General features: G+C 34.9%; 2 protein-coding genes across 6 annotated transcripts; one reads left to right on the top strand and one right to left on the bottom strand.

Annotated features, from left to right (window-relative positions):
- LOC117624476 (probable bifunctional methylthioribulose-1-phosphate dehydratase/enolase-phosphatase E1 1) lies at positions 1–7,248 on the top strand. Of its 5 annotated transcripts, XM_034355756.1 has the most exons (13): positions 4–302; positions 893–1,029; positions 1,574–1,633; positions 2,270–2,365; positions 3,344–3,463; positions 3,702–3,791; positions 4,335–4,517; positions 4,722–4,877; positions 5,323–5,472; positions 5,554–5,655; positions 5,853–5,962; positions 6,120–6,238; positions 6,914–7,248. In XM_034355756.1, exons 1-13 carry the CDS (start codon positions 86–88, stop codon positions 7,003–7,005), a joined length of 1,632 nt encoding a protein of 543 aa, XP_034211647.1. In that variant the 5' UTR covers positions 4–85; the 3' UTR covers positions 7,006–7,248. The 5 variants fall into 5 exon arrangements, with proteins under 5 accessions (XP_034211646.1, XP_034211650.1, XP_034211648.1 ...); XM_034355755.1 differs by lacking the exon at positions 6,914–7,248 and having other exon boundaries at positions 1–302; positions 6,120–6,681; XM_034355758.1 differs by lacking the exon at positions 1,574–1,633 and having other exon boundaries at positions 5–302.
- A 2,750-nt stretch (positions 7,249–9,998) lies between these two features.
- LOC117624479 (VQ motif-containing protein 4) lies at positions 9,999–11,392 on the bottom strand. The gene has a single exon (XM_034355763.1). The coding sequence runs from the start codon at positions 11,012–11,014 to the stop codon at positions 10,196–10,198; it is 819 nt and encodes a 272-aa protein (XP_034211654.1). The 5' UTR covers positions 11,015–11,392; the 3' UTR covers positions 9,999–10,195.
- Positions 11,393–17,825: the final 6,433 nt, after the last annotated feature.

Raw genomic sequence — 17,825 nt, forward strand, 5'->3', positions numbered from 1 at the left:
TTCTTTTGTTAGTTTTTTTTATTCAGATACTTTGAAGGTAGCCTAGTATTGAACCTCAATCACTGTCTCTCTCTCTAGACTCGCAATGGCGGCAGTGGCAGTGAACGGAGCGAAACTCGGTACGGCTTCGCAGGCTTACTTGGAAAGCAGAGCAATGAGCGACACCAAGGTTCTGATATCAGACCTGTGCCGCCAGTTCTACAATCTTGGATGGGTCTCAGGGACTGGTGGTAGCATCACAATCAAAGTTCACGATGACTCTGTTCCTAAGCCCCAACAACTCGTAGTCATGTCTCCCTCTGGTATTTTTCACTCAATTTTCTACAGCTCCTTTTCTGGGTTTTCTGTTTTTGGTTTCTGGGTATTCATTGCTTTTGCTCCGTTTGTTGTGTGTGTTGCTTGTTTGTGTTTTTGATTTCTGTATAGGTGTTATATTAGCTAAAGTTTGTGTTTTGGGTGTTCTTTTTGGTTGTTTACTTTCTGGGCATGTTTAATTTATGCTGAATGTTGAGTCTTTTTGGCTCGTCTGTGTTGTTTTGTCGTATGAGCTCAATATTGCATATGGTTTGGAATGTTATATAGGCGTTCAAGCACTGGTGGGCTTTGTTATTAATGAAAATTCATTGTTAGCATACTTTGTTATGTGCTTGTTAATTATTTGTTTCCGGATATGCATCATTCAAGCTTAAAGGCGAAATTTTTTTGCCTTATGGCGTTTATTCTCTGCTAAAACAAGTGTAATAGCTCACTGTTGGTTTGGTTTTGTAGTCATTGAATGAGAAGTGAGTTTATCCATTCTTGTAGAATATGGTTGCACTGTAAGTACATTCTCGATATGTGTCCTTTTATGGGTTTTCTGGGCGTAATTTTTCATGTGTTTGTTATGTGGTAGGCGTTCAGAAGGAGAGAATGCTACCAGAGGACATGTATGTGTTATCTCCAAATGGGTCTATCTTGTCTACTCCATCTCCGAAGCCGTACCCACACAAACCTCCTAAGTGTTCTGATTGTGGTCCACTTTTTATGAAGGTATCAGTTCTTTGTGCTTCTTATAAACACTATACTTACATGGATGGTATAAAGTTAACTATGACTATTGTCTGATTTTGACAAATCAGTTATCAGTCAGAATATTTAAAAACTCTGAAATGGCTAATATGCTCCATTCTGCAAATTTATTATTTGGGCCCATATCTGATTATATGGTTAGGACAATAATAAAAGATTCTGAGATTCTTTTGGGTATATGTGCTGTAGTAAGTTGGGTATTGGGCAAACTCATAACTTTTTAGTGGCCATAGCATTTTATTCCCATATTCAGTTGCCTTATCTATAGTTGCTAAGAACAAGAAGATAATAGATTAAAATTTAAAACCTTAACTTTGTGGGAAGCTAAAGCTGCTAAACTAGGTGGAGGTTGTAGTTCCAAATATTGAACATAGCCAAGGAAATTCAATAATGAACCAAAAAAAAAAAAGAGCTTCTATACGTTATCTTTTCCTACATTCCATTAGCAACCAAAATAATCACTCATGAAGACTTTGATTGCTTATGACTATTGGATCCCTATCAGAATATAGCCAAGAGGCGATTGATTTCGCGGAGAAAAATGTCAAGGAATCTCAATTACAAGGTACAATGCAGAGTGATTTGGAACTTACATGATTTTGGATGTAAACGGTCATGAAGACTCATCTGGATCATGTGAATTGGGATAGCAGTCTGAAATTTAGTCATTGGCTGAAATTCTAGATCTTCTTATGTAAAAGAAAAGGCAAAAGAAGTCGTAGTTTGAAAGTTAAATGCTGTGGCTGACATGTGACATGTGAACTACTATTACTATAAGCTATTTCCCTTTGCCCACACTATTTATTTCACTATTACTACATATAAAACTGTGTTCATTGGGTTATCTTGGTTCCAGTGTTCCATGTTGGTTGCTAGTGCTCTTTTTTCTAAGTAATAAGTTTTCTTTTCGTTTATTAGTTTTGGAGACATGTTGAAACTAATGTTGAGGAACTACTATTTCCTATATCTTTCAGGCCATTTTGCTTCTTGAAGGCAATTCAACAGCTTCAAACATACAATTTTACTAAAACATTGTTTAACCTTGTAATGCCAGCCACTGATCCTGTGTCTCTGTGTTTTTTCATTCCATGTTATGACATATCCTATTTGTGGATGTTGGGGTTCATGAATACTCACCATTTGGTAAGGCTGACCTCTCTTTTGAGAAGTTATGGTTGACATATATTCCCTTGTTTTCCAGGCATATGAGATGCGTAATGCTGGGGCTGTTATTCATAGTCATGGGATAGAATCTTGTCTTGTAACAATGATCAATCCATTAGCAAAAGAATTCCGAGTAAGTTTTTATTCCTGGTATCCATTAGTGAGGATATTAAGTGCTAATAAATACACACAAAAACAGGGACCTCATGTTTTTATTCATTGCTGTCTATATCTTTCTTTTCCCTTTTTTTATGTTCACCACCCTTTGCGCGAAAAGTTGGATTTGTCTTCATTGTATTGACTCCCTCTTTCAAGATCTTCTGAAAATTAATTAACTTTCCAGCTTCTAATAGAGGTATGTAGAATGAAACTTTGTAGTAATACAATAGGAAATGCAGCCAACAGAAGATAGAAAGAAAATTGATTTATTAGCTGTGAGCTAAGATTTTTCTGATGCAACTGTTTCTGCATCTGTTAGCGTAAGGTTTGCATGTGATCTTATTGCTTTCAAACAATTGAAGGAGTTTCTAGATGATGGAATTTCAGCTGCTTATTTCCCACAGATAAAAGTACAATAGACTTTCCCTTAGTATATTATGTTAATAATATAATTTGGTTTCTTTCTTATCTCAGAAATGAGGATTAGAATGAGGATTAAAGCAGAGTACGGGCTCTAGAAATTTGGGTAGTTCAAGCGTAATTCTAGCTTGAAAATGAAACCTGAGTCAATGTGAGGAGTGGAACTAGGAATGTCACATAAATTTCTAGTTATATTAGAAAATAGAACATCAAGCAGGAGACAATATCAAATTACTAGTAAAATGTTGCATTCATGAATTGTAATATTAGTTAGAAACTTAGGAGAACATGTGCAGAATAATGGCAGTGAAAGTCTAAAAGGTATCATGATTTTAGAGTGCTAAGTGATAACTCAGTTAATGTGTTGTGATAGACTGTTTACTTGCTCTCAAAAGCCAATACATATATATACATTTTTTTTCTTTCGTTGTGGTGAGTCTAGCTCTTCCTCTGTGTAATTATTCCTGCCTACTGTTATGGGTTGTCTCTTTTAATAGTTTGCTTTCTTTTCTTGTGGTATATTAATGTGCAGATTACTCATATGGAGATGATCAAAGGAATCCAAGGGCATGGTTATTATGATGAACTTGTGGTCCCAATAATAGAGAACACTGCCCATGAATATGAGCTGACAGAGTCTCTTGCCAAAGCTGTATGTTCAAGTTTTAAACTTATTTTGGTGTAGTGATCCTATCAACTTTTGATAACATAAACTAATATTATGATGGACTTCATCCCAGTGACATATGGTCGCTTAGGTTCATACATGGCACAATTATGTACTTAATCCCGTTGCACTTTATTTTATTAGTTTTGCTTGATTGCTATGTCAATATTAAACTTAGGATTTACTATGTGGATGAGTATTTGCTTTCTTTCATGTTCTATAGATTGAAGCCTACCCAAAGACAACGGCTGTGCTTGTTCGTAATCATGGCATCTATATATGGGGAGACTCATGGATCAGCGCTAAAACTCAGGTGCGTATCTTAGGGAAAAATTGTTGATTTTGCAGTATGTGATGCCTACAACTGCTAGTTAGGCAACCAGTGTAAATATTAAAGGTAAAAGAGTTACTTGTGCATAAGGGGTTGGGCATTTTGTGTGCTATATCATACTTGTGTATGCATGCTGGTTACTGAAAGTTGCAAGTTTATGTTTCTGTTCATATGAATGTTGTTATAATGTCGCAACAAGCAGCAATTTTATGAATCTCAATTGCATCTTAAGCTTGGTGATAAAGCTGAAGCTACAACAGGCAGTGTCCTCTTCAAGCATGGATAGATTTTGCCAAAAGAACCAAAAAGGGAGAATGGGAAAAAAGAAAAGGAAAAATTGCAAATATGTAGCGTACTAAGCTTTCTAGTTTCTACCAATATATATATTGATGTCTAAAGTTTTGATCTAAAACTATGGAGCCTCTTATTCTCTTAGTGGCTTAAAGGTTCATTTTAATGCTTTCTACTCAATTCTGATATATATATATATATATATATATATATTTCTTTGTTTCTTTGTTTCAGGCTGAATGTTATCACTATCTCTTTGATGCTGCTATCAAACTTAACCAGTTGGGTTTGGACCCGTCTACTCCAATCCATGGTCCTATACAAAATGTCAAAGGAGTTTTAGGAAGTGGTATTCACAGAAACATATCTGTGAATGCTGGGACTGCAGCTTCAGATAATAAATCTGACCCGGCACAAGTGAGTTTAATTGTTTATATCTCTGGGTTCTTGTCTAATTTCGTTTACTTAGAAACCTCACCTTTTCTGCTTCTTTATATGTTTTTGTGTTTGAATGCAGATATTGCCTTTTGGTTGAGAAATTTGATAAGTAGCATTTTCAAGATTCTCATATAAAACTAATGTCTTTTTCCTGTTCTTTATGTATTTTGTGTTTTTCTGTAGCGTTGCATTGTTCTTGACATTGAGGGAACTACTACTCCCATATCGTTTGTGACTGATGTTCTCTTTCCATACGCCCGCAATAATGTTGGGAGGCATTTGTCTGCAACATATGACACTGCAGAAACTCAAGATGACATAAAGTTGTTGCGCTCCCAGGTAAGATTTTTGTTCAGGAGTGCTGTATTGTTGACTGTACACCTGTATATAACCACATTAGTTTGCAGCTGTTAATTCTGGGTCAGTAGTGCACCACATGGTGTGTGAATACACTAGGATGCTGCCACAGTAGGTCATTGAAAATTTCATGGTAATAGCATTGCTTTAGAATTAAAGTAGTCCCTTTGAGTTTGACTTGTGCTATGAATACAATTACTTTTTTCTATAAGAGTGCAAATATAATTAATTTTGAAGAGAGAAAACCAAAGTTTTATCTTTCTATCCCTGCTAGAAGTTAAAACGGGAAATCTTTGACTACTCTGGACTCAGGCTAGCAATTTAATGTTTTATTTAAAGAGTTAAATTTGGCATGCACATATCAAATTCACAGAAGTAAGCTCGACACTTTGAAATGATAATTGAAAGTTTTATATCTTTATTATAGGTTCAAGATGACCTGGAAAAAGGTGTTGTTGGTTCTGTTCCCATCCCCTTGGATGATGTAGGGAAAGAGGGGGTTATTGCAGCTTTGGTTGCTAATGTTGAATCGATGATAAAAGCTGATCGGAAGATCACTGCCTTGAAACAGTTGCAAGTAAGAAATTTTTTTTTACTTATAAGGAATTTTCTTGCTATGTTGCGTATCATGGGATATAACTGACTTCCGGCTATGCAGGGGCATATCTGGAGAACTGGATATGAAAAGAAGGAATTAGAGGGAGTAGTTTTTGAGGATGTACCAGAAGCTCTTAAGAAATGGCATGATTCTGGCATAAAGGTAATGATCCTATTTTCATTTTTCTTCGCATATAAATTGCAATCTCTGAGGATGGTCAAGTTTTAGTTCATGGGCATGTTTCCAGTTTCTTTGGTACATACACTAACTAGACAAATTAGATTAGATTGAATTCCTTGATGAAGTTGATGTTTCATTTCTTGAAGACATACCTTAATTGTTGACATTTTGTGCGGCAGGTGTACATATACTCTAGTGGTAGCAGGTTGGCACAGAGACTTGTATTTGGCAACTCAAACTATGGGGACCTAAGAGAATATTTGTCTGGATTTTTCGACACCACAGTGGGGTACGTTTAAAACTCAGAATCTTTTTCTTCTTTTAAAAAATATTTTTACTTAACATGAATGTATATCTACTTCCAGCTTCCTAATTCATTTCAACGTAGCTAAAATCTCTCTCTCTCTCTCTCTCTCTCTCTCTCTCTCTCTCTCTCTCTCTCTCAGGAACAAAAGGGAAAGTAGCAGTTATGCTGAAATTGTACAATCAGTTGGAGTTGATAAGCCATCACAGGTTTTATTTGTGACAGATGTCTTTCAAGAAGCTGTAGCTGCAAAGGAAGCAGGTAATGAGTTGCCTGTTTTACCCCACCCCTCTAGAGAAAATATTAAATGTAATCAGGTGTATAAACCATCCTATCAACAACCCGGTCATGTGACTAGCACGTGACCACTTATTGTTAGACAATGGTGTATAAACCTGTAGGATTTTCTCCCTTTGTGTATTGGCAATCCGCACTAGGAACCTCTCCCCTACCACAGATTGGGCTAGGACCTTCCCTACCACCAGTTTCTGTTATTATTAGTGGCTGGGAAATCGGTAGGTGCTTGCAAGAGTTCTGGATAGTGCCTATGTGGACCTTGTCATCCTTAGAATGGGGATATGAGTGCTTGCAAAGGGCATGGCATCATACACTTAATCATGCTAAAAGGTCTAGCAATGGCACTGTTTCAACATTACAATCCTTATGTACTTTAGAAGGATAAATAAATAATTTATTGTTCTGAAGATATGAGAACCACCAGAAGATCACTATAATCGAAATATCTTAATGCCCTTTATTTTTTCATGGAGACCTTTGACAGAAGATTGATAACCATAGTAGCTACACAGTTTTCTATCCTTGCTAGTTCAATAATGCTCCAACATAACAAAAACTGAAAAAGAGAAGGAAAGATGAACAATTGTTATTCAGTTTTTGTGTTGAGATTGATGCTAAGATACTTTTTTTGTGTTTCAGGATTGGAAGTTATTGTATCTATCCGACCAGGGAATGGACCTCTTCCAGAAAATCATGGGTTCAAAACAGTCAATTCTTTCTCGGAAATCTGAATGTGTGCTTTGTAATCATATAACATGAAATATATATTGCCATGAATAAAATATACAACTTTTCCAGGTTGTCAAAAAATAGTCATATATAGGGCCTTGACTTGTAGACAAGAGGTCTCATGTTCGAACCCCCTGACATCTTAGTTGTGTTTGTATGAGAAATTCCTCTCTCCGTTAGTTTAGACTATCGCTTGTACTAAAAAAAAATAAAAAAAATGCATCACCGTGTTTCCTGGATTTTTATTTTGTTTTGTTTTCAGTTTAAATTGCTTGGTAAAAGACGCTACTTTCGTAGCTGTGTAAGCAGTTATAGTCGTATCGTATGTAGCTCTAGTTGGGAAAAGACTACTTCTGTGGTTGTCTAAGCAGTTGACCACTCTAATAAAAGCACATAAATCCTTAACTAGGTTTATTATCTGGCTTGCACATTTACAGCTACCAACTAGTCCTATAATGAAAGAATTTTATTGAAGTTGCCCCCAACATGGTCCCAATAATTTAGGACAGAATCTCTCTTTAATCAGTGTCAGAGATTTTACGGGTTTTTACTTTTCAAAAAATAATTTGATTTCCTCTTCTTGAGGCTTGTCATGTCTCCAAATTCCCATTACCCACCTAAGTTTTTTTAATTTTTTTAAAAAAATATTTTGGGGGTAAAACACCCCCCCGGAAATATTAAGAAATGCATAAGTTTCCTTGATGAATATCAAGATTTCCAATTTGTAATAAAATCCAAGACTGGTTGAACATCCCAATAAAAGCAACAAGCCTTGTCAAGCTAAAACTGGTACAAAAAAGACAATCTAGTTTGCATCAAACTGCAAAAAGATCCTGGCGGTTTTTCAGTTCAACGTACCCTATGTCCAGACCAGACCAGACCAGACCAGATACACACACAATGACAGAATGAGTGTTTAAATAGGAAAAGAAAAAGTCTTCACATTTTCTCTGCAGCTTTGTTAATTCAATTGTACTCTATTTTCTCCTTTCCTTCTCACTGTCATAACAAAAGCCCCACCTTTTGTTTCTTCTTTTTCTTTCTTGCGTCCACACATTGAGAAAGTTGTTGTTCTCCAAGTCAAAAGAGTCTACATCACAATAAAACTCAAATGAAGAAAAAAAGAGAAGGAATGTTTGGATGAGTTCCTTCTGGTCCGCAAGTCTTTATATCTCAGCACAAGGTAAGCTTGTACATAAACGGAAAACCCTAACTATAAAAAAGTGCAAGACTTTTCTTTTCATGTAGATTGACATTTTGACATGAAAGTTGAGCTCTTCATATCTAAAGTACTACCAAGGAACCGTCACATTTTTAAGTAACAAGAAAAGCCTTGTATGATGTTTTGAGATAAACTCTGGATACGTGTAATAATTGTGGAACTTATTTTGTAGATCGATTGTTGTCTATTATTCATTAGGATGATTGATTAATGAAATGTGTAATTAATGGCTGCTATGTATTTTTTTACACAAAGACGATAGTATTTCTATTAATGATCAGGAATGAAACAAGCACAAAATCAAACTATGTCTTAAAGGATTAGGCGAGTATCTTTACACCAAATGAGCATTATTGGTCGTCGCCTAACTATGTAGCCTACCCTCTCAATCGCAAGCAGGAGAAGGAACCTAGCCTCCGATAAAGCACCCCCGTCCCCCTAGAATCATACCCGTAAAAATTCCCTATTACAATCCTCAAACAAAACATTTGAAATAAAATCAAGAGTCGGATATATTTGGCTTTTATTGTGTTGATCCATAAATGACATGGTAAATCCGTATAAGTCGTGCAAGCAATAGCAAGCTTCTCCGGAAAAAAAACAAAAAAACAAAAAAAAAAGATTTCTCCATTGAATACATCGATAGGTAGATATCATCCCATACCCCATAACCTATGAATTCCCCAAGTGAAATTCTGAAACTTTACACAGCTGGAACTGGGATAGGATTCTGAAAATCTTAGGTCGAAAAAGACTATCATACTAAAAAGGCAGTGATCCAAAAAATGAAAATAAAATTTGCATCTGACAATTTTTGTACTTTTTCTGTCAACATAACCAATAATATAGGGCTTCATAAATCATGCTTCCCTCTCCCCAAAAGTCTCTCCTGGTAGGGGGGGAAAAAAAAATAAAAAGACCAAAGTACCCATGGACCCTGGTCTACACATAAGAAGAGGACTAGTCGTAGTAGAAACTAGAAAGTGACTAATTGCCAATATTGCTATTTCTCAATAAAATAAAATGAAATGAAATGACATCATTTGAATTTCAGATCAATGGCAATTCCACCAGAACATCATATATACCATACTGCATTGAAAGTTAACACCTGCAGTAGAATACTATTGCATTAGCTCAACAATTTGCAACAACAGCTGACAGAAGAAGACCATATGATTTTATGAGTAGGTGGAAGTTTCATATATGGCCTTGGTGAATGAGAAATGTGGTCCTCCCTCTCTCCCTTCTCAATGGGAAGAAACATTTACATCAAATGGGGACGCGGTGCCGCACGTGATAACTTTTTCGTCGTAGTATGTGATTGGTCGGGATGACAAAACAGTGTTATTCCCGTTTCATACAAGTTTTTCTGCTCAACGAGGGATCCTAATTAAAAACCCTTCAACAAATTGAATCCCACTCTCAGATATACTCAACTCAATTAAATTCTTAATCAATCTGGTAATTATCAGTAAACACTTCATAACACACCCTCATCTTTTGAAAAGTCCTCTCTCACCACACCCACACACACACACACATTCATAACATTAAAACAAAACTTAAAAAGAAAAAGAAAATGCATTTCTCTTGGAGGAAATGTCAAACTGATATGCAAGTTGGTAAAATGATAATCATATTCCCATTCATATGTGCACCCAGATTCCATGGAAAATTGATTTTCAAGCTTCCATTGGTGCTATAGAAAATAACTAATTTAAAAAAAAAAATAGCCATAAAAATGCAAAATAAAAAATAAATAACGAAGAATGAGAAGGAGGAGGAGGTTAAACAAAGCTGCTGCCTTTTACCATTTTATGGAAGAGATATCAAATTGTACAATTAAAACAAAGATCTGTACCTGTCATTGAAAATCATCCAAAACCCATTAATCTTCTGATGATCCTTGTAATCAAAATCACTCACAGTAATAATACTACACATCTCTCTCTCTCTCTTCCTCATGATCAAGAAGAAGACCCAGAAACTCTAGGCGAAGTGACTGGAAACAAAGGCAAAAGCCTGGGCTCAGGGTCTCTGGGAGTTGTCGTCGTTCTCGGAGATGGGTGCAAGTAAAACCCCTTCTCTGCAATTGCTCTGTCTTCCTCCGATGAAGAATTCCCCAAAGAAGGCGACGAAGAGGACTTGTCAAACGGGTCGTCGTTTAACGGGGTCACTGGGCTGAGAGTGAGGGAAGGGAAGTCCAGCAAGCTCGGGGACAGGATCTCCTGATGACGTGGCGAGAACCCAGATGCTTGATGGGGAAAATTGGGCATCAAGGTGTTGATCATGAGGGTGTTTTTGAGATTGGTGCTCCTCCTCTCATAAAGCTTGAAGCCTTGCTTTTTGGGAGGGGCTGTTTTGATTGGTGGGATGTTGAAGCTTTTGTTGGAGGAGGGTAAAACGGTTGGATCTTGATGGCTGTGAGGATGATGGTGATGATGGGTTGTGGTTGGTTTGGGGGAAGATTGGTGGCTTACAGTTTCAGAGGAGCCTGTGAGCATTTGGACAACATGTTTGAAGTTTGTGGTGTCTGCTTGGACAAAGGTTGTTGGGTAGGGATTGGGGTCAGATCTGGGAGTTGTGAGCTTTGGGGTTGTGGGGATTTGAACCCCTGAGCTATTGTTGTTGTTGCTGTTGTTGTTGTTGGTGTTGCTGCTGCAGACACTGCTGTTTGTGTTTGTCTTTGTGTTTGTGTTGGTGCCATTGCTTCTGGGGGAGTTTATGGGAGAATATGAATATGGTTGCTTCTCTCTAATTTCTTGAGGCCTTGAGGTGAATTCCATTGGTGGGTTTTTTGTCACCTCTCACCACCACCTCCACAACCACTCTGCCTCTGAAAGAAACAGAGAGAGAGAGCTTGCTTTATGATGGGTTTTTGCTTTGCAACTTTGAGAGTTGGAATTTGGATGGAAGAGTGAAAAACAAGGCTTTTGGCTTTGGCTTTGAAATGAGAAAAGAAAAGAAAAATAGGGTTGTTGCTTATTAGCAATGTTTTGTTATCTTGTGGTTGTGCCTCTTCTTTCTCTCTCTCTCTCTCTAGTTGGACTAAAGATGTTTTCCTCTCTCTGCAGTTTTGGGGGACTGACTGACTCTTAAATTTTTATTTTTCCTCCAATCTAACTATATACCTTGGTCCCTCCAAGCTTTGTTGAAATTGTTTTCTTTGCTTTTTTCTTTTTCTTTTTCTTTTTTTGTTGTGTTGGGGATAGTGGCGTTGGATTGGAATGGAGGGAGTTGATTGGGCAGAGAGAAAAATGGCCCAACTGTTTTTGGGATTTATAAAGGGGGTGGAAAAGGTGATTGGTTGGAATGGGAATTTGAGGGAGGACATGAGCATGTGTGCGCCACCAATGGCAAAAACCTTTATCATCAAAGACATCTATGTATGTCTCTGAATTTTGTGATGAGATTTTATTTTAATGAGAGAGAGAGAGAGAGAGAGAGAGAGAGGCATTGACTTCAGAGCCCTGCCCTGGCTGACTGCAGAGAGAGACTCTTGTGTTGTGTTTTGTGTCTTGTTGTGTGTGTGTGTATGTGCGCGCTCAATGAGAATGTGATGGGATTGGAGATGATAGAAACATTTGATCTCACCCATACATATTACATTACAGTAATTGCTTCATCACGCTCCATAAAACGTTTGTTTTGCACTCTCCTCCTACCAAGAAAAAGTCTCATCATCAACTTCTAACTGTCTTTGGATTGACATCAAATAAATAAAAGCTTTTACATGAAAACCCATACAAATAAACAAATACACTTTCGTTGTTATCGTTTATAATTTTTTCCCTCTGAAAAACGTACATAAATTTGGAGATAAATAAGAGTAAAATATTTTAAACAATTGGATATAGGGAAATTAGGTCTTCAAATGATAAGGCATTTAACAAATAATTTTCTTATTTAGCCATTTGTCATTACACATACAGAGATTAATCAGGAAGAAATTTTTTGAATTAGAGAGATCTTCAATTTTAATAAAAGAAATATCATCGGGTTTGAAAGAAAAAAAAAACTAGAGTTCCTTTTCTTTCTTTTTTTCTTTCTTTTTTTTTGTTTGTTTGTTTGTTTAGGTTTTCACTTCCGTGTAAAAGGCACAACTTTAAGACTACATGCTCGCAACATTTTTAATTACCTCAGCATCTCATTTGTGATGTTGAAAGTAAGATTCCAAGTTTCCAACATATAAAAATATCCATAGATTATCTAGTTAATTAATCTTATAATATACCATTAACCCAAAGGTTATGAGTATTTTATGTAACTCTTGGTACATGAATCAGTTCGTTTCCACGATAAGGAGTAATGGTTATATTCTAATTTTCTTTATCCAATCCAATTCCTAGTATGTTGTTCCCTACCCACATTAGCTTGTGGTTCTTATTTAGTTTTCAGTTAAAATATAGCAAAGTAATAAAAGGAAAAAGAATCGAATTCTTCTTACCGGGGACGGGAGGGAAGAGCAACAAAAGTGGAGGGACCAAAAATCCATTATATACAAATATTCAGCTCCCAATAAGAAAATAATAATAATATTCATAATTACAATCATTGTTGTTTTGTTTGGAATGTGGACTAGTAGTCTTTCCTTTTTGCCATTAATCTAACCGTTTAAACATTCAACTTATTAGCTTAACTTGTACGATTTTTTTCTTAAGTATATACTAATAAATAAATAATTCAAGGAGTAGGACATGGGAAAGTTCAAGGTTGTATGTGTCCGAAATTAGATATTCTATAATAAGAGACAAATACATTGAATAGGTACCCAAAAAAAAAAAATTAATTGGAGTAAGTTAATTATGGGATTTAGAATTTTTCCTTTTGTATTTTTTGAATGAAAAAAAGCCATAAAAAAATTTCCTTCATTTTTCTTTTTTTTTTAGTACAGGCAATAATCTAAACTATAAGGAGATTTCTCACACAGTATTATGATGTCATGAGAGTTCAAACCTAAGACTACTTGTCTGCAAGTAAAGAACATTTTTCACTAAACTAGAAACTCAATTAACTTGAAAGTTTAGGCAAAATTTAATTATTTATTTATATAAATAAAGAAAATTGGAAGGTTCTTAGTGGCAAAATGATGGAGTTAATTGTCAAGTAGGTCATGAAGGGATGGTTGCCAATGAGCAAATACCAACGATGTGGATTGAGTGACCTTTCGCTGCATAACAGGCACTCCAGTTATTATTGCATGACCATGGTTTTCTTTTTCTTCTTCTTCTTCCTCTTTTTTTATTTTTAATGGCTTCATTTCATTTACTTTATATATCCCAATGTCAACAGGCTCATCAATGCAAAAGGGAATCTACGGAAGAAAAGACAAAATAAAGAAGTTCATGTTGAAAATAGAAGGGAGATGGACCCCCTCCTCATTATATGGGAGGAAGGGTTCATGAACCCTGTTCATTGAGATCAGGAGAGGATTTATCCTAAATCAAGAGAAGGATTAAAAGAATACTGTATTCATTAAAGAAAAAAGACTTTTTTTTGTGTGTGTGTGTGTGTTTATTTTGCATCAAACAATGGTATTTATTATTTTTAAAAAAATTCAACAATACATCAAAGACGTGTACAAGACATGAATCTCAACACGACTACAAAAGTTACAACCCGAAAGAAAAAAAACATAAAAACCACTAAAGATTATCCTCTATAATTAGGTATACACATAAAAATATTTTTTTGCAAATACCTAATTTTACTTTGGTATATACAAGTTAACAGTAGTTGTGAGCTTGCATTTTATTATCTAAGTTTTGTTTTTTTGTCAATTTTTCACAGACGTGCAAATGATTCTCAACCAGCGATTAAGACGTGATAAGTCCATTGTTAAACTCACATTAATCGACGACTAATAGCGCATTTTGATGACTAATAATCCTAACATTTGGTTTATTTTCTTGACCATACTTAACCTACTTATTCTAATTCACTATAAAAGTTCAACAAGTAGAGCTGTAAAGTAATGGGTTCAAGTGCTAATTAAGAAAGAAAACAGAAAAGATTAGTTTTCTAGTGGTCCTCCTCCCCACATTTTCACAGCAATAATTTTTTCCATGATGTGGATTATGTGCTTAATTTACATTGGTGGTAACCCTAATATCACTATTCTAACTGCAAAGCACATAGGTTTAGAAAAGCTTTACGCAATAATTAATTCTTAAGACATGCTTAGGTCGGCCGGCTTAACCAAGTGCATAAACTATGTGAATATTAGGTGGCATTTTTTGGTACTTCTTATGCCGTGAAAGGTGACAACTTTTTATTTATTTTTTATTTTGTTGAGGAATCATATAGGCTTGATTTTGCTGACTTTGTGGGGTCCGCCAACCCAACCTTGGCACTCTTGTTACCTCTCACCGTCACAGCCGGTCCATATTAATGTTAGGCACATGTTTTTTTTTTTTTTTAAAAAAATTTACAAACCGGCCACTATTTTAATCCCAAATTTATTTTTTTAAACCCTAAAAAATTGCATGAGAGATGAGGCTGTGGGGATCTTGCGAGATGAGAGTGCATGAGAATGAGTTTAGACTGAGAATTTGTCGACATTGGATTGGTTTGAATTGGAGACGGTCAAAGGGAATTAAATATTAGGTTGTTCTTGCACCATGCTTTATATTTATTTATTTAAGCTTTTTTTGTTTTATTTTTTTCCCCCAAAATTTTGACCTTAGCCTGTTGTTTTGCGGAAAATCTTGTTTTTCTACACTTTAATATGAAAATGATGCTTAAGAAATTATTTATCAACCCATCTACATCTACCCAGTAATCATCAACTCGAATATTTATGTATTTGCACCGATATTATCTTCCAGAGAAAACGTAGTTTAAAAATATATTCTATTTAATATTCTCAATATTGGATGATCATTTATCCAATATATGACAATTGTATTTGATTTCTTCTTGAAAAATAAGCCAAAATTACATAACAAACTTTCTCATATTTTAACTTTTTTTTTTTTTTAATTTATAAATTTCAGGGTCCTTAAAATGATAAATTAATCTAGAACATTAATCCTAGATAGTGTCCGTTTGACATTACTTATTTGGGGTGATAAGTGATTTTTTAAAAAATTTGGGAATCCCAGTCTGTTTGGTAAACTATGAGAAAATCACTTATTGTTAAAAATTGTTATCAGAAAAAGTTTTAAGGGAAAACAGCTAATGAGTTGCTTTCATTTTCTCATTATGTGGGAATCAGTTTTGAAGAGGCGCTAGGTTTAATGATTATGCGGGAATTAGTATCAACAATACTTTTAACAAAAATTTACCAAACGCTAAACTGCTTTCTCTCACAGCAAATATGACAGCGATTATTTTCACAAAACAACAATGCCAAACTGACGCTAAGTAATTCATATCTAACTAGTTTCAAGAAACAACCAAAGTATCATATTCTTTTTTATAAAAATATTTTATTAATATTCTCACTGTAATTAGCCATTACAACCAAGTGGTGCATCGTTTTCTTTTTCTTTTTTTTTTTCTTTTCTCCAATAACATGGATAAAAGGATTTAATGTAGGATTGGCCAAAAGGGTTTTGTGAGAAGGCAAAGCCACCTCCTATTATAGTCTAATAATTGCTTGGAAAAAAAGAGTAAATAAATAGAATGAAAATTTAATTTCTGATGTTATTATTTATTTTTTGAAGCACCAATATTAATATTATTATGAATATTATACTTGTCATTCCTTTTAAAGTTCCTTTGATATGTCGCAAAGATAGGTGAGGCAAGTCAACATGTCGACTATAATAGAGAATATAGTAGTACAAATTAAGCAAGACCCAAACAAACCTCTTTCGGCTGGTTGCCTACTTGTTTGAAGTAATTACCAACATGACTAGTAAAAAGTAACTTTTATTCATATATATATATAGCTATATGAAGTGGACGTCCTATGGATGCTAAATATAAGTAATTATATTACAATTAATGTCACTTGTTAGGGCATTTGGTTCGATACGTTCAAATAAAGTTTAACGCGTTTGATTATTTTAATTGTAATTTAACAACATAGCATAACAGATAATGCGATAAGATAATACTATTACTGTGTGCTTTTTGACGTACGTAAAAGGACTAAAGATCTGAAAATAAGAGTTTGAAAAAGAAAGCCATAGCATAATCAATTTGGTTGATTATAAAGGATGGATGGATACAAACAAGTTAGGCCGCAATGTAGAAACTAGAGAGGAGAATGAAGGGGATAGAAATGTGTTGAAGAAAGCACGCAGAAAGTGTCTTGGTGGGTGAGTGTTTTGGTTGGACTTGAACATTTTTTTCGTTGTTTAAGAAGTGAGTGAGGAAAGGAAGACCTTGACTTGGGAATCTTTTGTTCTTTAATTAACTCGAGGGAAAGAGAGAGATGCGTCGATATGCAAAGCATTGTTTTCTGAGTCAAAATTGCATGACCCACATCTTCTTCCTCAAGTTGGTATTTTATTTGCTGTTCTTTAAGCACGTATACAAAATAATTTTATTTCAGGAAAAATTAAATTTTCGGGCTCTCTCATAAAAAAAAAAAAATGTAATTTTCAATGTTATTAACATCACGTGATGTTATTAATTCACGTGTAATATTATAAGCGGAGAAAAACTTATTTGTGTTTCGGTATATGTTTCATGACCCCAAAAATAAATTTGAACACCTCTTAGAAGAGCCATAATTTACCATTAATTTTTAATTTTTTTTGAAGTCCCCATGTTTATTACGTTTGGGAATGGGCAAAACTTTAGGCCCTTCAGTCCATATCTCGTGGTGGGACTAAAACTTGCAATTCCGATCTTTTGAATCACAGGAGTCTAAGGGATTTGTGGTCCCTATCGTTGGATGTAAATTCAATGGTTCAAATTTTTTTTTTTAAAGGAGTGCAAGAGTGAGTGAACCGTCGAATTTACATTCAACGGTGAGTGACCACAAATTTCTTGAACCCCTGTAGTCCAAGAGATCAGAGAACTGCTAAAACTTGTACATAGATTAATGTAACTGAAACTAAATTCTTTAATACCATGTGTAATTTGATCAACCTATTTCGTAAGAGAGATGAATTATTTCAGAAAATACAACTAGTCCTAGTTGGAAAGCAAGTAGGAAAGGAAAAAGAGTCACTCTCATATGAACCAAGTCAAAATTATAACCAAAATGCTTTGAGATAACGTATTGATATTTTGCTGACCACAGCAAGTTGTATTTGTCTTGTATGTCTGCTAAGAAGAATTTCAATCTGTCAAAAAAAGCTGCCCAATCAAAACCCTATTATTATCCCATTTACATAGAATATGATTAATTTTTTCTTGTCGTACAATTTGAACAGATAAAATCTTATCTAATTGCGAATTCTTAATTTATAATATTTAACATAACATATCAGACCATTTGACGAGTGATCGAATGAAAGGAACAAATATTTCCATTTACTTTAACCATTCAATTTTTTTATAATATGTAACATAACACATGAGACCGAATAGATAAATCTTAATTTATAATATATGAGACCATTTGACGGGACATCAAATAAAAGGAACAAGAACTTCCATTTACTTTAACCATTCAATAAAACACTGCGAAAGTGGGGT

Source organism: Prunus dulcis, chromosome 4 (assembly GCF_902201215.1).
Source record: "Prunus dulcis chromosome 4, ALMONDv2, whole genome shotgun sequence".
Classification (NCBI taxonomy): domain Eukaryota; kingdom Viridiplantae; phylum Streptophyta; class Magnoliopsida; order Rosales; family Rosaceae; genus Prunus; species Prunus dulcis.

Excerpts from the sequence above, each read along its gene's own strand:
- LOC117624479 (XM_034355763.1), bottom strand. The coding sequence starts at position 11,014 with ATGGAATTCACCTCAAGGCCTCAAGAAATTAGAGAGAAGCAACCATAT.
- LOC117624476 (XM_034355755.1), top strand. The coding sequence starts at position 86 with ATGGCGGCAGTGGCAGTGAACGGAGCGAAACTCGGTACGGCTTCGCAG. Across the intron at positions 1,030-1,573 it reads GTGGTCCACTTTTTATGAAG|AATATAGCCAAGAGGCGATT; the intron begins GTATCAGTTCTT and ends GATCCCTATCAG. Across the intron at positions 4,518-4,721 it reads ATAAATCTGACCCGGCACAA|CGTTGCATTGTTCTTGACAT; the intron begins GTGAGTTTAATT and ends GTTTTTCTGTAG.